A 24,464-nucleotide genomic window follows, 5' to 3' on the forward strand; every position below is an offset into this window, starting at 1 on the left:
ATTAATCAGCATGTCAGTGTGGTTTTCAAGCTGCACCACACACAAGTTTCCTCAGCCTACTGTAGCTGCAAACCTAAAATAGCCTGAAGGTCAAAGCCAGACAGACATACTCTTGTCACTGAATGTGCTGACCATGACTGATATGAGTTCAGTTTACTTCCTCCACTAAAATTATGGTGGAAAAATAAACTCCAAACTCAAGGGCAATCACTATAACAATCTTAAGAGGAAAAAGAAGAGAGAAATAAGTCCAAAAGTGGTCTAACACAGCGATCAGCTCAGACCTCACTTTCACTAAGAGTCTATTTTTGGAGTCACACATTTGAATTATTGCATCAAGGCTGTAACAGAAAAAATGTCCATGAGAAAGTAATGGGAAGCCAATATGCAAAAACGAGAGTGATCGGAAACGACCATAAAATCATCAGGCTATTGACAGCTGGGGAAATTCCACGTGCCAAGCAAATCAACTGCAAGGAAATATTAGAGGCTTGAGATGAAAAAAATACACCTGAATGGGTAATTGAATTAGACAAGCCTCGCTGCATGGAGAACTCTGCCGGTCACCAGGATGCAAGGCAAACGCTGGGTTACCAGAAGCGCATTTATCAGCCACAGTGATTTATTGAGTGCTTTAATAATACAAGTGTACATCAACTGATCCACAGTCAAAAGTGGCAGGTCCCTAAGAAATTTACAAGCACTTTAAGTAAATCAAAATACATATTATTTTGTTCAATCCAGCAGTCTTCTGCGTGGGGACAGAAGCCTAGTGATAAACAGAGTCTCAGTAATGCACAGTGATTCTGATTGAAGCTTTTGTACAAAAATCTGGTTCCCAGTAGCATGCACCCACCGATAAAGACTTCAGTACAAAAAACTTAACCCTAAGCATTACATTGAAGTAGAAACGAGATAGAATTCTGAATTCGTGTTTTCCCGAAGATCACAGGAAGGGAAAAAGGATCCAAAGAAAACGAACAACAAAAAAACAAAACCACACAGGAATACGAAGCTTTGAAAGAAAGCTCATATTATTACAGATCTGACATTGTTTGCACTGAAAACAAAAGTTCCCATCCCCGTGGAGGTGAGATTAAAAAAAAAAAAAACCCAGATCTTTCAAGTTAACAAAATTAAACAGGGAATAAAACGGGAAGGGGTGGGGAGCAAAGGAAAGGGAGGTGGGGGGATGGATGACATTCCATCACAAAACGGTTCAAAAGGTGATAAAAATAAGACAAGCAGAGCCGAGGTGCGGGGCCCCGATGCACTTGGTGAGTGTGCCGCGGGCCAGGGCCCTATGTGGCGTACCGCTTGGTCCACTGCCTGGCCATCCGGTCGTGCTCCGCCCTGTTGGTCATGTACTGTGTGGCGATGCTACCCACCAGCGGGTCAGCTGGAAAGGAAGCAGAGTCAGAAGTCAGTCCACACCAGCAGCTTGGCCTCTTCAAAGCTGGGGAAGAGAGGAGTGTCTGGAAAGCTGGCCCTGGCTCAAGGCGTGGGCAGAGAAGTGAGATGCTGCGCTCTGGAACAAGGTCACCTTCGCCATGACCTGCAAGTGACCTGCCCCGGAGACCGCATCTCACCCCCGCCGCCCGAGGAGCACCTACCTGTGCTTTGACTGCCGCCTCTTGTCACGTCTCCGGACAAGCGTGACTCTCTCTGTCCCCACCATACATATGCTTCTCCCCCTCCTCCTCCCCTGGGTTTCAGGTAGATGTTTATTTCACAGAGAAGATGCAGGTGGGCTGTGGGCGGGGCCTGCAGGGTCCTGGATACGATCCCCTGGGGGAAGGGGGCGGGGGAAGCCTGGCCGACTCCCTGACCTGGGTTATTGCCCAGGCAGGGGTCCAGCAGCAGGTTAGTGACCCACTGACACAGGGCGACAGGCTGCTTCTGCCTCTATATTTGGGAATATCAAAGCCACAGAGCTCTCTACTACATAAACAGCGATAGATGTTAGTCACAGCTAACGCTCACTGACTTACCACGTCCTAAAACTTTAACACGGGGGCGGGGGCTGGCACGGGATGAAACTGCAGCCTAAGGATGGGGGTTTTCAGGGCTGGAGCCGGGCCCTGACTGCAGGTCTCCTGGGACACTACTCCACCCAGACGGGATCAACGGTTAACGAAAATTCAATTCAAAGCAACTAAAAAAAAATGTAATTTAGGTTTCTGGAGATCCCAGAATCCACCCGTTTCCCTCCATTCTCTAATCTCACTTCTTCCCTGAGTTTTATTTCCTGTGTTCTTGGTGTTGAGAATTTGAGTGTATCAGAGCACGTGGATAAGAAAGAACCAAAAGGGAAAAGGAAAAATATTAGCAAAAGCTAACGTTAAATATGAAAAAAAGAAAATAGGTAAAGAATATGGAAGTGGGTTTGTGGTCTAATACCACCTCATAACTCGGGAAGATTCTGAGAGTCTGCTGAGACCCAGTAAGACATTCAAGGTCACACCTTCTCAATAACCAAGGTATAACAGGAATACCACCTTTGAATGACCTGCTGATGCTGATGATAACAAAGCTTTTGAAAGTCCTCCCAACAAGACTTTGCTTTTATTTTTTAAATTTTGTTACAGTTCTAACATTATATTACACCATTTACTTTTATTTGTTTGTTTTTTTCTTTTTTGTTTTCTGGCCGTGCTAAGAGGCTTGTGGGAACTTAGTTCCCTGACCAGGGATCAAACCTGGGCCCTGCAGGGGAAGCACCAAATCCTAACCACTGGACTGCCAGGGAAGTCCCGAAGACTTGCTTAAGTTTTAACAAACCTCACTTAAGTTTTCTTGGACTTGTGCTAAGTTTGTTATAATATTCTAGGGAGAGGCCAGTTTCTTATATTCACTTACATCACAAACAGTGATAGTCAATGGGTGTGTTCAGAATGTCTGCCTCTCTGCCTACTCTGTGATTCTTGTCCTTCACTTGCCCAAATGGTGAAACTCTATCACTTCAACCAACCGAGCCAGGGTTCAAGATGACTGAAATCAGCAGTACCAGATGTAGACACAAAACACCCGGGGTTGGCAAGATATTAAAAAAAAAACGTTGTCTTTCAGTTCAGACTATAGAGTCTAAAAAGGGCCAAAGAGAGGTCTGAGTCACATTTCTCTACCTTTGAAACAAATCATCTTGTTTCAATTTCTGGAATGCAAAGCCTTAGGGCGGAACTCGGGCACCTTCAACAGAGCTTACATCTACATCGCTCAAGACAGCTGTTTGGTTAAACACACTCTACATTAGTGATGTGCGCTCAAGAGCCATCTCTACTTCCTGACTTAACTGGTCGAGGTAAAGGACAGGTTTAATGTCAGAAGAATGACCAGTGACGTTAATGTTCTAGTGCAAATCTACCCTCACTGAGAGTGGGCATACTGGGAACAAGAGTCTGCTGTTTCAGCTCAAAGGAGGGAGAGGGAGAAGGAGACAGTGGGGTGGGAGAAGCATCCACAGTATTTCAACAGGGGCAGAGGGGAAAACCTCAGAAACACGGCAGGGTGTTATCGATAAAACTCACACGCGTTGTGCAGACATTGTTGGGTACGCTTAAATACTAGCAGTAAATTCCTTTGAGTTCCTTTTATAATACCTTTTCAAATTCGATTTTGAAAAGAGAAATATTTTTCCATCTGCAAAGTTATACATGCTAAATATAAAAACAATAATGAACAATTTAAAAAAATCACCTCACACAGTACACAGGACAGAAAGTTGTAAGTGAAAACCGTTTGCATATTCACTGAGAGAAGTACTGTTAACATTTTGACTTCCATCTTCCCAGACTTCTTTTCTAAACATACAATTTTAAAAAAAGATCATAGTCTGCTTTTGGAAACTTTTAAAAAACTCACTGTATGGTGAAGAACTTTTTGTATCAATAATTATATCCTACCCGATCATTTTTATTTGATTTGATTTTTTAATTGAAGTATAACTGACTTATATTACTATATTAGTTTCAGGTGTACAACACAGTAATTCGATAATTTTATAGATTATACTCCATACAAAGTTCTTATAAAACACTGACTATATTTCCTGCACATCATTTTAAATATTAATCTGAATTAATAACCAGTCTTCTGTTTAGAGACCTTTGGGTTCTTTGTTTTTTTTTTTTTCTGCTTTATAAACAATGCTGTGAAGAACATTATTGTGTGCACATCTTTGTAAATTTATGCAAATCTTAAAGTATTAACGAAGGAATAAAGGTATAAAATGAAGGAATTTAAAAATCATGTGTTATCAATCAAATAGTTCTTAAATGCTAAAATGTTTTGTTGAATAGAAAAAAATTAAGACTACAAGTAACTGAATAGAAACTATGCAATAAATATATATCCAATGACCATTGCAGTGAATTTAGTGGATAGAGATACTCCTTTTGTAGTATATTTATAACTATGACTTGAAGTAAGATTGAATCTTGTTATTGGGTTTTACATTTCCTGGATACAGATACGCCAAGGATGAAATAACAGTCTCCAAACATAAATTACTCGACCTTATTTCTCTAACAATTTCTTTCTACAATAGAAGGAAAATTTCCCCATCATTTTGGATTCTAGATTGTTACTACCCTCCTAAGTCTTTGTCAGTCTGAGATGATCATCTATCAGTCTTCCTCCTCTTTACTAAAGAAAAACCACAAAGTTCACCCGCAAATAAGTAAACTGAAATTCAAGTCTACACTGCCTGCTTTTGGTCTGTAATTATTTGAATTTCTGAGAAGAGAAGCATGTTCACACCTGGCTCCTCTCACAGCAGATGGTTATTATTACTGATTATTAGATGGTTATTATTACTGATTCTCCTAATTAGTAGTGTGGTACGTATGAGAGGGTCCCTGGGGCAGAGGTACAGGATTCACGGTGTGGTCAGTGGAAATTCCCGGGGCTGGGAGCTGAGAACACAATGCCCTCCATCAAGAGACCTCTAAACCACATCGCCTCATCTGTGTATAAAAATCATGCCATCCTTTTTGCTGGCACAAGACGGGCTGGGAAATAGTAGCCTGGGTGGAAGTGTAAGACGGAACGATCACTGACGACGGGTGACACGTCTTCTTCCTCCTTCTCCTCGACTTTCCCGTCTGACCTCTGCTTCCCTACGCAGCGCCAGGCGCCTGAACGGCACGCACGGTTATTTGCAAGTGAGTGAGAGGTGATCTCAATGCTCTGCCCCTCCCCCTTTTGGAGACTCGTGTTTCGTGCACCTTTGATTCCAGAAGAGAAAGGCTCAGGCGACTCCTGCAACCCCATCTGAAGGCTCACCTCTCCGTGACGGGGGCTACACTGGAAACACTGGAAACCAGAAGGGTTCACAGCCCGTCCAGGAAAGGAGGGAGACAGGGATCAAGACTAAAGGGGGTAAGAAGCAGCTACGTGGTTAGAGGGAGCGGAGAACGACAGGCAGATGGCTGAGCTGCCCAGTGATTCCATTTGCAAGGCCAAAGAACGTTCTCTCTTGGTTGGTAGGTGGTATGGGAGAAATCACATGGCAAAGGGACGTTGACTCCCTTTTCTTAAGACAGTGCATATATTCTCAAAGAAACACAAACAAAACCCGTCCAGTATGATGGAAAAGGGGGTGCGCTCCGGGTCCAGACTGCCTGCCTTTGAACCTCGGTCCCACCGATAACTGCGTCATGTCAGGCAAAGGACTTAGCTTCTCTGTGCCTCGGTTTCCTCAACTGCAAAATGAAGTTGTTACAGTTGTTGTCATAGGAATGAAATGAACTGATCTATAGTTGTTATAAGAATGCAATGAACTGATTATTGTCAGGCACATACAAACTTCTGCTGTCACTTTCAAAAGGAAGACAGGAAAATGAATATTCATGTGCACCTTAAAAAATATAAATCTGATTGTCCTCTTGAAGACATTCTCTTCAGATAAAATCCAAAGTCTTTAGCATGTAACTATTAGAGAAATGCAAATCAAAACTACAATGAGGTATCTCCTCACACCGGTCAGAATGACCATCATCAAAAAATCAACAAACAATAAATGCTGGAGAGGGTGTGGAGAAAAGGGAACCTTCTTGCACTGTTGGTGGGAATGTGAATTGATACAGTCACTCTGGAGAACAGTATGGAGGTTCCTCAAAAATCCATAACTAGAGCTACCATATGATCCAGCAATCCCACTACTGGGCATATATCTGGAGAAAACCATGGTTCAAAAGAATACATGCACCCCACTGTTCACAGCAGCACTATTCACAATAGCCAAGATGTGGAACCAACCTAAACATCCATTGACAGATGAATGGATAAAGAAGATGTGGTACATATATACAATGGAATACTACTCAGCCATAAAAAAGAATGAAATAATGCCATGTGTGGCCACATGGATGGACCTAGAGATTATCATACTAAATGAAGTAAGTCAGACAGAGAAAGACACATATCATATGATGTCATTTCTATGTGGAATCTAAAATGTGACACAAATGAACTTATCTGTGAAAGAGAAACAGACTCACAGACACAGAGAAAAGACTTGTGGTTGCCAAGGGGGAGGATGATAGGGGAGGGATGAATTGGGAGTTTGGGATTAGCAGAGGCAAATTATTATACATAAAATAGATAAACAACAAGGTCCTGCTGTAGAGCACAGGGAACTATATTCAATATCCTGTGATAAACCGTAATGGAAAAGAATATGAAAAAGAATGTGTGTGTATATATGTAACTGAATCACTTTGCTGTACATCTGAAATTAACACAACATTGTAATGCAACTATACTTCAATAAAATAAATTAAACAAAAACAAAACCGGGCTTCCCTGGTGGCGCAGTGGTTGAGAGTCTGCCTGCCAATGCAGGGGACATGGGCTTGTGCCCTGGTCCGGGAAGATCCCACATGCCGCGGAGTGGCTGGTTCCGTGAGCCATGGCTGCTGAGCCTGCGCATCCGGAGGCTGTGCTCCACAATGGGAGAGGCCACAACAGTGACAGGCCCGCGTACCACAAAACAAAACAAAACAAAACAAAACAAACAAAAAAAACAAAACCAACAAAGTCCTTAGCATGGCTCCCACGAGCGTCATGATCTAGACCTAATCTTTCCAGCCTTCTCCACCCATGCTTTAAACCAGAATCAACAACTCGCAGCTTCTCCAATAAGCCCTCCAGTAAGCTCTCTGCACCTTTGCTTCTGCGACGTCCTTTGCCTGATGGGCTTCTACGAATTTCTCAACATTTAGCTCAGGTATAGCCTCCTTGGGGATGCTTCTAGGGGTTTTGTAGCAGGCTTATGTGCCCCATTTCTGTTTTGTCTGTTTGCACCTCTATCACCATTCTGAGAACGCTGCCTTTTAGTTGTCTGTCTGCTGTATATCTACATTTCCCATGGGACTGGAGCCCATGCGTTCAGTCATTCATCAACTATCACTGAGTCCCTACTATGTTCCAGGTCCTACAGAACTAGTGCTAAATAAGCAAACTCCTGCCCTCATGGGACTCTGCCTGGGTCCCTCTGTCTCCGTTTCCCTCTAGTTAACCCCATGTTTACTGCGGTGTATGAATGGATAGAAGAACATAAGACAAGTAAGTAAGGAACACACAAAGTAACAGCCAGAGCAGTTACTCCATAAGGCAGGTGTCCCTCTGTAGCATTATATGCTGGCTCATCATAGAAGTTTCTTCTCTACACACGACTAGCAAGTCAGTAAAGGGGACCTGATGGAGAGTGTGACAGCTTTCTTGTCACTTTAAGCAGGAATCCTTCCTCCCCCCTCCCACCCTCCCTCCCTCCTTCCCTTTCTGGCTGCGTTGGGTCTTTGTTGCTGTGCACGGGCTTTCTCTAGTTGCAGCGAGCGGGGGCTACTCTTTGTTGTGGTGCGCGGGCTTCTCATTGCGGTGGCTTCTCTTGTAGCGGAGCAGGGGCTCTAGGCTCACAGGCTTCAGTAGTCGTGGCATGCAGGCTCAGTAGTTGCGGCTCGCAGGCTCTAGAGAGCAGGCTCAGTAGTTGTGGCATACGGGCTTAGTTGCTCCGCGGCATGTGGGGTCTTCCCGGACCAGGGCTCGAACCCGTGTCCCCTGCACTGGCAGGCGGATTTTTAACCACTGCGCCACCAGGGAGGTCCTAACTTATTTTCTTATTGAGCTTTGTGGTTTGCACTTTGCCATTTCTTGGATTCGTTGAGGCTATAAACCACCGCTTCTCCAGCTGTCCCAGTATCCCCATGATGAGCACTTACTCACCAAGTCACTGGAGGCTTTCTGTGGGTCTGCCTTGCAATGAGGAATAGCTCTTTTTTGTGTCTTTCATGGAACCTTCCTTCCATGGTTTGGTTTAGCCTAGTTTTATTTAAATCTTTTATAAAATTAAAAAGTAATTGATGCTCATTATAATAAATTTAAATAATAAAGAAGCATGTATGATGTAAAGAATACGATCTTCTTCCCTTCAGTTTCCCACCATCTCAAGGTAACTGCTGTTAATGGTTGGATGCTCACTCCTCCAGACTTTTTTCTTTTATATATATATATATATATTTTTTTGTTTGTTTGTTTGTTTGTTTTTTGCGGTACGTGGGCCTCTTACTGTTGTGGCCTCTCCTGTTGCAGAGCACAGGCTCCAGACGTGCACGCTCAGCGGCCATGGCTCACAGGCCCAGCCGCTCCGCGGCATGTGGGATCTTCCCGGACCGGGGCACGAACCTGTGTCCCCTGCATCGGCAGGCGGACTCTCAACCACTGCGCCACCAGGGAAGCCCTCTTTATTTATATTTAAACCCAATGGGAATCACATGATTCTGCAACTTGCATTTTCCTCTGGGCCAATATACAGTAGTTGTGTTTCTAAGATACTAGAAATAGAGCTAGCTTATTATTTTTAATAATTGCAAGGCATTCCTTTGCACAGTTATTCAGCATTCACTTTCCCATCCCCTACTGATGCACGTTTATTGATACATTAGATTTGATTTTTAGCTATCAGGACTAGTATTACCATCCTGTATACATCTTTGAGCATAGGTTTGTGTCATTCTGGAGGGTAGATTCTTCTAGGTGACAGTGTTGGGCCAGAGAGTACAGTACACATTTAACATTTTTGCCAAATACTGCCAAATGGCCCTTCAATAAAAGGATGTACAATTTATCCTATTTCTGGACATTCTCCCTAACACTGCATTACCAATCTTTAAAAATTGTTTTTGTCAAGATAACCAAAAAAAATAAAAAATCTCTGTCACTGTTGTAGCTGGATCTAACTTGATGTCTACTGAGGTTTAACATATTCTTGTGTTTGTTCACCATTTGTATTTCTTCTCCTGTGATGTGCTTGTTCATGCCTTTTGTCTATTTTTTCCTTACTATCATGAAGGAGTATTTTATATATTATAAATATTAAGCATGCACTGTAAGTTCAGCTTTGGCCTCAGTATTCAGCCAAAATTGCTTTAGTCTTTGGAAGACTGAACAGACAAATGCCTCCTTTGATGTTATTTTGAGCTTTGCTGAACTTGTGGAGATCAAAGATCAGGTTACCATCATATTTAATAAATATAGATCATCTTTTGGACTTATTGCTAATATCTGAATACTGGTTTTTAAAATATTGGTAAGCATGATGAATGTTAACTTGGGACTGTAAATCTCTTTCAGTTGAAGACAAACTATGACATACAAGGAAAAGATTTGGAACTGCCTTCACACGTATTCATACAAACGCTCAAAGTGAGAATGGAAGCGCAGCTATCATAAGGGCGAAGGCTTCTGCCACAAAACAGGCCTTAGATTGTCCACTGCAGATACTAATACTGAGAGTAAAGCACTTGTAACAACCAGTGGCTGCTGGCAGAGAAAGTAGTGCATCCAATGATTGTGTGAGTCAGGAAATGAACGCAAACATATTAGAGATAAAAATGTGAGGGCAAAAGTCTTCTGTTGGCTTTTGAAATATCCAGAAGACATCGTCTTTAAGGATTTTGCACACAGCTCCGGTCTGTGGGAGGACTGCAAGGACGCTGCACCATGATCACCGTCAGCCAAATCTTTTAAGTGTAGGGGTTGAGGAGGTAAGTCTTCACCTTTCTGTTACCATTAGAGAAAAAAGAAAGCTTACTGATCTGATAGCAAAATCTCCACTAAGAGTAACCCACGCTGGGATAGACAGCCAAAGAAAAACATGCTTTTCATCAGGCGAAAACATCTGTCTAAGTCTTGCAAGCGTGCAGAGGAGTCTCCTAGCAGCTGGCAGTGCTAAGAAGTTATACTGCGACGTCATCATGACAAACTTTAAAAACATATCTAATTTTTCATGAAATTAAAAAAATTTTTTTTTTGGCCACTCAGCCTGTGGGATCTTAGTTCTCCAAGCAGGGATTGAATCTGGGCCACGGCTGTGAAAGCGTAGAGTCCTAACCACTGGGCCACCAGGGAATTCCCTCTAATTTTTAATAATAATACTATAGTATCACTTAAATTCTTAAAATAAATTCCATATTTATTTTTGTATCTCAGAAGATCACTTTATGGTGGGAACATTCAGCATTGCCTTAGGTTGTTCATTGATTTTAATGCTGGCTGTTCAGTATTCAGCCAAAAATAAATTCAGTGCACCTCTAAGGAAAATACTATTTATCTATTATATGTGGAGGAAATATTTTCTCCCAGTCTTTTGTCCTTTAACCTAGTTTATAATGTCTCTTGCTATTACAAGTTTAACGTTTTTCAGTACTTAAATAAGTCAATCTTTCCTTAATATTTTTTTTTTTTTTTTTTTTTTTGCGGTACGTGGGCCTCTCACTGTTGTGGCCTCTCCCATTACAGAGCACAGGCTCCGGACGCACAGGCTCAGCGGCCATGGCTCACGGGCCTAGCCGCTCCGTGGCATGTGGGATCTTCCCGGACCGGGGCATGAACCCGTGTCCCCTGCATCGGCAGGCGGATTCTCAACCACTGCGCCACCAGGGAAGCCCCTCCTTAATATTTTTTAGTGTGATGTCATGTGGATTTGACAAAGGCCTTCTCCACTCCAGTATTTTAGAAGTATTCTCCTATATTTACATACAGTAACCATCTGTGCAATGCTAGCTTTATCACACAGACGATTCCCATATGTATCTGGACCTGATTCTGTACTTGATATTCTTTCATTCGATTAATTTGTCTTTTGCTTTGTTTACTCCTATTTTCTTGCTACTGTTTTACAGTATGTTTGATATCTGGTAGGATAAGTTCTCACGCGTCCCCATTTCTTTCCTTCACTAAAGTTTTACTTGGAGAACTGTAATCTTGAGGCTAAGACTTGGAGCAATTAAAGCTAGTTCACCCCAGGGTATAGGAATTCATGTCTCTTTGAAGAATGTTATCAAGATTTAGGAATGACTGAATTCCTCAGGGTCTACTAATTAAAAATCAAGTGAGTAGGACAAAGTTAAGGTTTTCTGTAGTTTGGAATGTGGGAAAACCAGACCATTAATTATAGGCCTAACCCAGACCAGAAAGGTTGTTAAGTACCCTGAAAAAAAAAATATATCATATATACATAGAGTGTGTGTGTGCATGCGTGTGGTGCTCATGGCTCATAAAGCGATTTAGGGAGAACGTTACCATGTCTATGATTTACACCAAGTGGTGGATGTTATCCAACTAGATTTAACTTTGAAAATGCTAAATAAAACTGCATACCAGTCTAGCAAGATATGCTATTACCTTATAACTAGCGATGCTAAAAGAGGAATCAAGTACCCCAACTTCTAAAGAGACATTAATACCTTCCTCAGGACTTGCTAAGAGAAGAGGAGCTGGGGGGCTTCCCTGATGGTGCAGTGGTTAAGAATCCGCCTGCCAATGCAGGGGACACGGGTTCGAGCCCTGGTCCGGGAAGATCCCATATGCCTCAGGGCAACTAAGCCCATGTGCCACAACTACTGAAGCCCGCACGTCTAGAGCCCATGCTCTGCAACAAGAGAAGCCACCGCAATAAGAAGCCTGTGAACTGCAATGAAGAGTAGCCCCTGCTCGTCGCAACGAGAGAAAGCCCGTGCATAGCAACAAAGACCCAACACAGCCAAAAAAAAAAAAAAAAAAAAAAAGAAAAAAGAAACACAGCCATTCTCAAATATAAAATTACATAAAGTTACAATTAAGTAATTTATAAAGGTAATCAATACTTAAAACTCATCATTCCTTAATTATTTTACTGCTATTATTATTTATCGTCATAGTTTTTTTCAAGGTCTTTTCTATCCGTATGGTGGAAAAACACCATGTGCTACTGTGCATCTTGTCCTGATTACACACTCAGGAAGGTCACATAAGTAGCTTGAAATCAGCAAATGCTACAAATTAGGACTTGATTTACTGTTTTGTTGATTGTCTGTGGTTAAGAAAGTGATGGAGAAAATGCTAATAGTGCAGATCAAACTTAAAAGTGTATCATGTCTAGATCCTTACACAGTGAAGAGCATAAAAATTGGAGGATATATTCTTCCAGCACATGAAACCATTATCTGATTCAGAAAGAAGGTGCTCATGACACTAACCAGTGAAGTTCTGACATTCTTTTCTTTGTTTTACTTTGGTCTTAGTTCTTAACTATGTATGAAAATATCACCCAACATTCCTGTTAGAACCACACTCATTTGTTAGTTACAGCTGCAAAAGTCACTGTAAGTCTGCTGAGAATGAATCAGCTACATGGAATTTGCAGTAAAGAGTACTGTATATTTTATTATCTGTAAACTGTGTACATTTTTACATCAGTAAAATGTATAATAAATGTATGTACGTACATATGTGCATACAACCACCCCTTCTAGCCACTGCCCATTTCAAAGTTACTAACATCCATGGGCAAGGGCTTAGCCAAGGAAGCTGAGCCGGGGCTGGGTCTTCTACATCAGGGGACTGGGAAGTGAGACCTCGGATTATGGCACGTGAAGCAGCATTTTGACGCCTGTCACCCAGAAGGCATGGACGGCAAGATGCTGCTTGCCAAAGAAGCAGGAAATCGGTTACAGGGATGCCGCCCTCATCCTTTATCTGACCCCACAGCCCAGGAGTCAGGCCTTGGAAAGGGAGAGAAGAGGTGTCTGAGAACCAGACCTGCTTGCTCCACCCTGAAGGAGTGGAAACAGGAAATTAGATTTAAATCAGTATGAGAGGAGAGTTTAAAAACCGACAAGACTGACTTTTCTATTAACTGAAAGTAACCCGAATGCTGCTAAATATTGTTAAGGGGTCGAAAAGCAAAATTCAACTAAATGTGGCCTAAAGCAGTGACTGGAGAAAATGAAGCCCAGTCCATATGAATGCCCCCTGAGTTGCGATGGCTCAACAAACAATACGAATACGCTGGCTACAACCTAAACTATACTGTTGATAAAATATTTTTCCAAACGTCAAAACTTGTCCTACCAGCCTACACAGCAGTGCTATGTACCCTAAATCAATGTGTGTTTTGAAATGGAAAGCGTCTGTTAGACTAGACTCGTCCACAGGCTTAGTTAAACAATAATTCCTAATGAACTCCCAGAAAATATCCTTACAGTACTGGACTTAAGACACCAGAGATTCACGTTGCTTTCTGCCGAAAAGTTCACTCTGTTTTAAGTAAAAATAAAAGGCACTTTTCATTTTCACCAAGAACTTTACTGAACAACGTATTTGCTAACCAAACAAACTTTTTGGGCAACCCAATACCTCTGCAAAAAGCTAGGGCTGCAGCAAGTAGGAAAGAGTCAAAGATGCTGAGATATCAAAGCTAGATTTTTTAAAAAAGCAGCTTTATTGAGGTCTAATTCACATACCATATAGTCCACCCATTTATTGTGCACACTTCAGTCGTTTTTAGTACATCCACAGAGTTATACAGTCACAATCCACTGTAGAATATTTTCACCACCCCCAAAAGATACCTTGTATCCTATTCCTCTAAATCCTCGAGCCCTAGGTATCCACTAATCTTTCTGTCTCTGTCTATTTACCTATTCTGGGCATTTCGTATAAATGGAACCATTCAACATGTTGTCTTTTGTGATTGGCTTCTTTCACAAACCATCATGTTTTCAAGGTTCATCCATGTTGTAGCATGTAACAGGACTTCATTCTCTTTTATTGCCAAATAATATTCTATTGTATGAATATACCACACTGTATTTATCCATTCCTTAGGTGATGGACATGTGGGTTGCTTTCACTTTTTGGATATTGTGAATATCCAAATGCTGCTGTGAACATTTGTGTACAAGTTTTGCATAGATCTGTTTTCATTTCTCCTGGGTCTATACCCAGCAGTGGAATTGCTTGGTCATATGGGAACTCTATGCTTAACCGTTACATGAACTGCCAAAATGCTGTCCAAAGAGAATTTCACATCCCTCCCCAGCAACGTGTGAGGGGTCCAATTCTCCACGTCCTCACCAACACGTGTTAGTATCTGAGGATGCCAGATTATAAAGACAGAAGAGCTTACACCCATTGGCCTCTACCTACCAAGTGTCCAGTTAAAAAAATATATACCATATTCCCTGCAAACATTTGTTCCTGCCAACCATGGAAAATAAACTCTCTGAAGTTGGAGTATTTTTCTCACGGTCTGTGTCTACAAGAGACCAAAGATTATCCTGATTCTGTCTTCCCTCTACTTCTAGCCCTGATGGAAGTAAAAATGACAACAATAATCTAATGAGACTTGTTTGTAATGCACACCTTTTCTTCAATATAAAAAAATACTTGTTAATCCCACAGTCCTCAATTGTAGTCCGCTCACTAAAAACTAGTATTCTAATGTATCAACTTCCCCCTCACAGCATCTCTTCTGTTCACACTGCTATTCGGCGCGGAGAGGAGGACAGGAGATGGTGTGACAGCGGGTGTGAACACAGCAGTCGTGCTCCAGACACATTGCACATGTCCACAGTCTCCACTGCATCGGGGAATCTGGACTCGAGTCCAGAGGGATAAGTAACCCAGCTCAGGGCCACAGCTGGACCAGAGTGTCAGTGGTGTCAGTTGACTGGATCCTTCTGCCTGCCGTTGAGGGCTGGCAGTGTGTAGCCGAGGCAGCCTGGTGAGTCACATGGACACTGCCGCGCTGAGGAATGACTTTCCCTCAGAGTGTGGGCTTTGACTTGGGCTGAGGCCTTGCTCTAATCCTCCTCTCAACTCCTCCCTTTCCTTCAGGGTAGGCAAGGCCTCTTTTGCAGTCTTTTTTTTTTTTTAATTAATTTTTTTTGGAGTATAGTTGCTTTACAATGTTGTGTTAGTTTCTACTGTACAGCAAATGAATCAGCTATATGTATACATACATCACTTCTTTTTTGGATTTCCTTCCCACTTAGGTCACCACAGAGTACTGAGTAGAGTTCCCTGTGCTGTACGGTAGGTTCTCATTAGTTATCTATTTTACACATAGTAGTATATATATGTCAATCCCAATCTCCCAGTCCATCCCACCTTCCCTTCCCCCCTTGGCAACCATACATCTGTTCTCTATGTCTGTGTCTCTATTTCTCTTTTGCAGCCTTATATCACAAAAACAGCAGAGTGCCTGGGGCACTGGAGATGACAGTTCAGTAAGTATTTGTGTAATAAATGAATTAACGAGTAATTCCACTGGTCAGGATGGAACTTAGTTTGTTGGAGGTATCAGGTTTCTGGCTAGACATCCTTCTTCCTTCCCATGCTTGAGCCTAAATGACATTTATCCCTATGGGATCGGCAGCTCCCCAAGTCACTAATGTGAGATAGTAAGCATTTGGGCAGCCCTGGTGTAAATTTTTTTTGTGATTTAAATTAATATTTAGCTATCTCTGCTTCGAGTCTAAAGCATACAATATGAGCTACTTCCTATAACTGACCTCTTACTTTGTCTTCAAGCTTCCCTGCTATCTCCTTTTGGTCCCTGAAGGCTTCAATTCTTATTTTTTAAAATTGAGGTATAGTTGATGTATAATATATATGTTTTAGGTGTACAACATAGTGATTCACAATTTTTAAAGGTCATATTCCATTTATAGTTATTATAAAGTATTGGCTATATCCCCTGTGTTGTATAATATATCCTTGTAGCTTATTTATTTTATACATAGTAGTGTGCACCTCTTAATCCCCTACTTTGCCCCTCCCTTCACTGGTAACCACTAGTTTATTCTCTATATCTGTGAGTCTGTTTCTTTTTTGCTATATTCACTAGTCTGTTGTATTTTTTAGGTTCCACATATAAGTATATCATACACTATCTGTATTTGTCTGACATTTCACTCAGCATAATACCCTTCAGGTCTATCCATGCTGTTGGAAATGGCAAAATTTCATTCTTTTTTATGGCTAAGTAGTGTTCCATTGTGTGTGTGTGTGTGTGTGTGTGTATCTTTATCTATATCTATACCTATATCTATATGTACATGTATATCTACCTCACATCTTTACCCATTCATCTGTTGATGGACATTTGAATTGCTTCCATATCTTGACAACTGTAAAGAATGCTGCTATGAACACTGGGGTGCATATATCTTTTCGAATTAGTGTTTTCATTTTCTTTAGATATATACACAGGAATGGAATTGCTGGATCATATGATAGTTCTATTTTTAATTTTTTGAGGAACCTCCATACTGTTTTCCATAGTGGCTGAACCAGTTTACATTCCCACTAATAGTGTACAAGGGTTCCCTTTTCTCTACATCCTTGCCAATATTTGTTATTTGTGGTATTTTTGATGATAGCCATTCTGACAGGTGTAAGGTGATTCTAACTGTGGTTTTGATTTGCATTTCCCTGATGGTTGGCAATATTGAGCATCTTTTCATGTGTCTGTTGACCATCTGTATGTCTTCTTTGGAGAAATGTCTATTTAGGTCTTCTGCCCACTTTTAACTGGGTTAATTGTTTTTTGATAGTGAGTTGTATGTACTGTTTATATATTTTGGATATTAACTCCTTATAGGTCATATTATTTGTAAATATTTTCTCCCATTCAGTAGGTTGTCTTTTTGTTTTATTGATGGTTTCCTTCACTGTGCAAAGGCTTTTAAGTTTAATTAGGTCCAATCATTTAATTTTGCATTTATTTCCTTTGATTTAGGAGAAAGATCCAAAGAAATATTGCTGCGATTTATGTCAGAGTGTACTGCCTATGTTTTCTTCTAGGAGTTTCATGGTTTCCAATCTTACATTTAGGTCTTTAATCAATTTTGAGTTTATTTTTGTATATGGTGTTAAAGAATGTTCTAATTTCATTCTTCGACATGTAGCTGTCCAGTTTCCCAGCACCACTTATTGAAGAGACTGTCTTTTCTCCACTGTAAGTTCTTGCCTCCTTCGTTGTAGATTAATTGACCATAAGTGCATGGGTGTATTTCTGGGCTCTCTACTTTGTCCCATTGATCTACATGTCTGTCTTTGTGACAGTATCATACTGTTTTGATTACTGTTGCTTTGTAATATAGTCTGAATTCTTAAAAGATTTTTATATTTAGTCTGCATTCAGTTGCTCCCTGTTTTATTGGCATCTTGCCTAAACTTGAACCGCCTTTGTTTTAACCCCTTGGGCAACATGTTCTACCACTAGACCAAACTTTCTCTCTATATACTGCTTCTTCCATACTTCTGCTTCAGCCAAGTGGGAAGGTTTATTTCTAGGATTCAAACTCCTACTGTATCCTTCTGATATAGGTAAAGGACCATGTCAAACAAATTCTAGTATGTCATAGGTAGTAAATTGTGAACATTGTTTTCCATTTTTCTGCTAGCAGGAAATGGGGGATGGGTGACAGGAGGATTGATACCCTGGGTACCATGAACTGACTAAATAATATTCACTGATCTTGGAATGCATCCTTCTTGCACACCAGGCTTGGCCTGGGAATTTGTGGGAGGCCAGGCCCAGTCAAGTTCACACAGTCACCAGTGATGTTGTCATAGCGGTTAGGAAACCAAGTGCTGGGAATTCTGATTCCCAAATACCTTTTGGCCCTTCCCCTCTTCTACCTCCTTATGGCCTCTGTCATCTCCTACCTGGACCATCAAAGTACCTTCTTGAACATCTCCCTGTCTTCAGTCTTTCCACTCCCCAATAAACTAAACTTTAGTTTTTAAAGACACAAACCTGGTCATACAAGGTCCCTCTTTTAAAGCCTTCTATTTCCCACTGTCCCCTCTCCCCTGCCATGAGATCTGAAGGGGCAAGGCCAACTATGCGTAAAGATGCTTTTTTGCCAATAACCTGCTTGATGTCACAAATGTTTTTTACCCATTAAATTATTTTTTCTGTATCTTAATCATACTTGTATCTTCAATAGGGGATGCTCCAATGTTTTGCCCTCTTCTTTAGTTCTTACTGTTTCTGGAGGAAATAGAAGTTTTCAAAAGAGGCAAACAAGGTGAGAGAACACTATAACATAGAATAGTGTGAAATTATTATTCACAGAAGAGTTTTGATTCAAAACTTTATGCTCATGAAGTGTAAAGTGCTGTCCTATGTATTAAAACAACTCATCAGTATGAAGTGGTTTCCACATTAACAGCCTTGTGAGCAGTTAACTCCTGATAACAACTGGGTGAGTCTACACTGTTGCGCTAGTCTTCCCTGGCAAACTAATCTCTGAGGATGAAGACAATAGGAACCACTGATCTCATGAGGGGGGCTCTGAAAACACAGAAAGGAGGGAAGAAAGGAGGGGGCAGGAGCACTTAACCAAGGTAACTGCATACACATTCACTCCTCCAAAATAATGAATTATTTAGGAGAATCGTCTTGTCCCATCTGTGGGAGGGGAGAAAAGAGCAAATTGCTCATTGTGGGATTTTTCTAATCCGCATTTTAAACCCTCTCAGAGTTAAGCCAACTTCTCTGGAGCCACATGGCCCCTATAACCCATGAAGCGTGGAAATCCCAGCCCTCTGCTGGTCACTGCTCCCCTAAGTAGGTTATGGGTTACCCCTAACAAGACCTGTTGCACTGGCTTCTGTAACCTGCTGACCATTCTTACCTTAATACTTCTCAGCATGGCTGCAAGCCTCTGTCACCTTAAAAAAATGCCAGGCCTATGTTGGGACAAGGACATACACCAAAACTCTCCAACTTTCTCACTCTTCAGGAGAGTGCAGTAATTCAGAATTGGGCTTCTCTCGGATGTGGAGAAAAGGGAATCCTCCTACACTGGTGGTGGGAATGTAAACTGGTGCAGCCACTGTGGAGAACAGTATGGAGGTTCCTCAGAAAGCTAAAAATAGAACTACCATATGATCCACTCCTGGGCATATATCCAGACAAAACTCTAATCCAAAAAGATTCATGAACCCCTATGTTCACAGCACATTGTTCACAATAACCAAGACATGGAAACAACCTAAATGTCCATCGACAGAGGAATGGATAAAGAAGATGTGGTATATATATATAGTGTAAAACTACTAAGCCATAAAAAAGAATGAAATAATGCCATTTGAAGCAACATGGATGTAACTAGAGATTATCATACTAAGTGAAGTAAGTCAGAAAGAGAAAGACAAACACCCTGTAATATCACTTATATGTGGAATCTAAAATATGACACAAATGAACCTATCTATAAAATAGAAACAGAATCATGGACATAGAGAACGGACTGGTGGTTGCCAAGGGGGAGGGGTGTGGGGGAGGATGGACTGGGAGTTTGGGATTAGCAGATGCAAACTATTGTATATAGAATGGATAAACAACAAGGCCCTACTGTACAGCACAGGGAACTATATTCAGTACTCTGTGATAAACCATAATGGAAAATAATATGAAAAAGAATGTTTATATATATATATAAAACTGAATCACTTTGCTGTACACCTGAAATTAACACAACACTGTAAAGCAACCATACTTCAATAAAAAAAAAAAGTGAAAAACCCGCACAGAATCGAGCCTCTCTCTAAGCGACTGCAGGACCCCTTGGTGAAGCAGGGGAAATCCGGCTTGTATTTGGTTGCCTCCCTCCCCGTTTGGCTAACTCCCTGGCGTATTTATTTCCCCTTCCTGACACTCCCAGATCTTTCTCTCTGAGAGGAGATGACCATATATCTGACCTCGGTGTGACTGTCCCCGAATGGGTCATCTTTCCCAAGGGCGTGTACATTTTCAAAGAGAACTCCGGAGACCCCATTTAGCACAAAGAAATGACACTAACACAAAACGGTTGGAACAAAGGAATAGGTGTATAATTTAGCTCTGTCTTTTGACTCGGAGGGGTTTGGGGCTCTTCACATCACAGAGCTGAAAGCCACCCCCGAGACTCTGCCTCTGAAGGGACACAGAGCAGGTTGTGACACACAACCATGTCTTTGCCCTCCCCTTCTCATAAGCCTGGTTTTCACGATTACTCCTCATGTAGCTGGATGAGTGCATCATTTTTCGTGAAAATTTGACCCGCACTGAAACTTTAGCTTTGCAAATGGCACTGTAACACTCATGATACTACCTTAATTCTTTCTCCAAGATACATCATGAAAAGTGAGGAAACTGGTTGCAGAAAGCTGGCTTCTTGGCTCTGACTCTGCAGACCTTTAATGGGTGGAAGAGACGATGCTTTCTACCCTGTGGAGGATGCTGACAGGACCTCCCCCCCATCATCCCCAAGGGCTTTAACCCACCACATTTATTCACGACTGCTTAAACCATGGGATTCTTTTTGGAAATAGAAAGGCCACTCTTGATGCGGCATGAAATGGGCCACGCCAAGGCCCTAATCTTTAAATGCTCGTGTTGGAGACACAGTCACAGGTTCTCAGATGCAGTGCCTCATTTGGAGTATTTTTTTGGAAGCTAAATTTTGGTGTTAAAATGGAATCTGGTAACAAGCAGTAAATTATACAACTGTATTTAAATTCTAAAATAGTTATTTTTACAGCAGCTTTATAAAGTTTAATTTACCCCCTTGCCCTGAAAGATTTAATGAATGCTTCAAACAGCTCCACCTATTTTTCTAGAATTGGATATATTTGTTTCCAGTGTAAATATGCTGACTAGATTTGCATAGTGATTATATGTCTAGAGCTGTTTTTTTCGGGGGAGGGGAGGGGGGAGGCAATGAACAGACCCACTGCCCCTAGATGAGAATGTACCCACATCTGCATGAACAATTATATTTTCACTTGCAAATTAGGTACGCTTTGTACCTGTAATGTTTTCCTTGCTTAAAAAACTATTCTTTATATACACACACTGTGATTGTTTTTAAGAATGATTATAAAAATATATACATTTTTAAAAAGGTTCAATCAACTCTCTAGACCCGTTAAGTTTTACCCCATTTTGTCAGAGGCCAGTAAGCAAATTTTGGGCATTAACATATACCATGTTGTCTTACTTAGGTTTAGAAAAACCAAACAAAATACACAGCTCTCTGGGAAATACACCTCAATGACTATTTGTGGCAAATAAAATTAATAGAATGGATGTTCCTTTTAATTTTATCTACGTACCAACATTTCCCTCATAGAATATATCTAGTGAGGATTCTTGTTTATATCCCTAAATTATCAATTTGAAATTTATTGAATTCTTCAAATTTAAAAAAAAAAATTCTTCCAGATAAAACAGAAAGTTAAGAGCTTCAAAGAGAAAATCATTAGAGAAAATAATACGAAGTGCTCGGCACACCAGGAGAGACATCCAGCTCCATATTAAGAGGTATGGGGTGGGGAGGGGGAGGGGGGGTGTATCTGAGACTGAACAGCCTCCCGGCCTCTTAAGTGAGAACTCAACTGCTACCTGCGTGAACAATGACTGTATTCTCCCTTGCAAATTAGGTCCAGCAGGTACCTATAGGGCTTTACATATTTAAATTACTCAGTCTAGGATAATCATAAAAATCAGTAATAAATAAAAATAATCCTGGAGAACTATTCCCTGAAAGATAACAAAAGAATTAAGCATCATCAGCTTTTAACTGAATGAGAGGTTATTTCTAAGGTACGTGGCACCAAACCACTTTGGTGTCAACTCATGTGAAATATTTTAACAGGCTTTAAAATTCTTACTGGAGTGACAAGTAGATGTTTGTGTCCTTAATTCGACATTGTACCAAAAAAAAAAAAAAAAAAAAAAGGGAAGGATGTATAAACTCTTCATGGCAGGACAGACCGGGCCGCTGGTACTGCTTACACGTGACTATCTCTTATTTCAAGTTTGTTTAAAATAGGAAATGAAAGTTAGCTCAGTAATTTAAATCTAATTCTCGTTTGTACTAAGTTCAAATCTCTAGTACATGATACCTGACACAGAAAGGCCCCCAGGTAATCTAGTGTGGGGTGACAGGTCATGGTTAAGGCTGATTACAGGGCAGAAGAACAGATGTTTCCTGCCTTCCATGACCAGTGGCTCTTTGGGCCCGCCTGCCCTGGGAGTGATGTTAAATGCTTAATGAAACGCACGTGGAGTCCTTAGAAGGTGCAGGGCTGTACTAAGAAGCCAACCCTCAATCTATAATCAGGTTATAAACCAAACTAAAAATGAATAATTGTATCTCTAGGGACAAGATAATGAAACGTTAGTGCTTAATTTCATTAGCTAGTTATTTTTACTCTGTCAGAACTAAAGTCTGTGAAGCTGTAAGAGGTTCAGCCCATACCTGTAGCAAGTCATCACGTTACGCTTGTGTTGAGACTTCCGATTTCTGGTTTATTTGACTGATCGCGTTAGAATTTCTCAGGAAGCGGTACTTAACTTATCATGGGAATGAGGGTGTCTATAAAAGTTTGGTATTAGTGCTTGAACTGGTCAATAAATAACATGTAGATGAGCAGATTTTAGTGACCAGTGCTGAAGTGCTGAAACAGGCAAAATAATACGCTCATCCTGGACGGGCAATATCCAGCTGATGGATGCGAGGAAAGGAAGGCATATTCCAGAAGTTGGTACATGCCACGTCTCTCATCCACCTACACTATCCTACAAGTTAGATTAAGGATGACAATCTATAAACTAAACACAAGTGAGTCCACCTTAGGGAAAATCTGCTGATGAGCTGGTACCCTGAACCGCCTTTTCTTGGAGACTGATTTCAGAATGGTCCAAACCTCACAGTCTGAACTCATTTACCAGACTTGTTTTTAAATAAGTCTGAGACTCAGGCATCAAACTGAAAACATATATGTGTACATTTATAGATACGCCTGTGTGTGTGTCTGCTTAGGGGTATAAAAGTGTGAGGCAGAGGAGTGGCAATAATAAAGCAAAATACTGTTTGCATACTTGCATTTATCTGGGCTTTCATCCTAGACTTAGAGAATAAAAGCTATTAAGCAATGTGTTTTTGAGGTCTGAGAATCAGTGTGCAGATCAGACATGGTTTGTTTTGAGATTAGCCTGAAGTCACGGTGGAGTATTTAGGCAACCAGGTTTTGTTAGGGCATCAAGCTGTTAGTGGCTTTGGAGGACATATCTCATTAGGGCGGAACCAGCTCTTGGCCGGTCACTATTGTTGACATGTCTTTGATAGGACCATCTATAATATGACCTTCAAGGGGTATCACTCCAGAGACTAACAATGAGAAAGGCAGTCAGACTGCCATTTTGACAGGCTCCTTTCAGACACAGGCTGACCTACTATGTTGGTGTCAAGAGAAACAAAAAGCTAGATTGACTTTCTAATGGAATTTGTCAGATCCCTATAAACTCCAAGGAAGACTGCTTAAGAGCCTCATTTGTAGACAAGAGGGTAGAGAAATACAGGGACAGAGTAACTTGCTGATAAAGAACCGAGAACTTACCTCTGAAAACATTTATGGGTGGGGCTTGCTATGCTCTCTATCTTTGGATAACTGAGTGAAGGATTAGGAAGTTGAATCTCATCAATCGTATGGACTACATAACTGATAGGTAGAGAAAGGAACAGTTTTACAGAACATACCAATTCTGTTTGTGCTATTTTAGAATCACAGAATGGTAGCATTTGTCTTAAAATTGTGTAGGGTTCTTACGAGTTAATTTAAGGTATAAATTTTGATGGTACAGAGGAAAAAATGCTGGATTCCTGAGATATACATGGTTAAGGCGTCTGAGTGGCATAAAGGGTCAAATTCTAAATGATACGTGTGCATTACATATATTAAGGGTAAATCTTTAACTTCATATAAACAATGCAAGTATGTAACACTGGTTTCATCTTAAATCTAGGATCAGCTGGTTTTTGACACAGTATCAACAATTCTAATCTGCTTTCTTTCCATGTTTACTTTTGAGGTAGCCTTGTCTTGTCTGGTACAGCTTTGAGAAAGCCTTCTCATGGCTAAAAGAATCCAAAGAACTAGTGTCAATGACTGGAATTTAAAAAAAAGGACAGAGGCATTTAGAAAACCAAACCATTTCCTTGAGAAATGAATGTTGAATTCTGAATGGTGAATGTCTGATCCACTTTAAGAGCTATGTCAGTTTATACATGTAAACGGGAGATTAAAATCATTGACCAAAACAAAGGCCCCATGGTTATGACTACCAGCATACTGAAGTATTT

General features: G+C 41.0%; 1 protein-coding gene across 2 annotated transcripts in view; it reads right to left on the reverse strand.

Moving 5' to 3' along the window:
- Nucleotides 1–620: 620 nt before the first annotated feature.
- LOC309806948 (ubiquitin-conjugating enzyme E2 E2) overlaps nucleotides 621–24,464 on the reverse strand; it is a 357,479-nt gene continuing 333,635 nt past the window's right edge. Inside the window, exon 7 of one of the 2 annotated variants that reach the window (XR_014294465.1) lies at nucleotides 621–1,399. Coding sequence is in view for 1 of the 2 variants with exons in the window: in XM_082626045.1 (XP_082482171.1) it covers nucleotides 1,302–1,399 (98 nt within the window). In the remaining variant the exon portion in view is untranslated. The remainder of the gene's footprint in view (nucleotides 1,400–24,464) is intronic. The other variant, XM_082626045.1, reaches the window with a different exon arrangement.

This window comes from Mesoplodon mirus, assembly GCF_964341445.2.
Source record: "Mesoplodon mirus genome assembly, chromosome: 6".
Lineage (NCBI taxonomy): Eukaryota > Metazoa > Chordata > Mammalia > Artiodactyla > Ziphiidae > Mesoplodon > Mesoplodon mirus.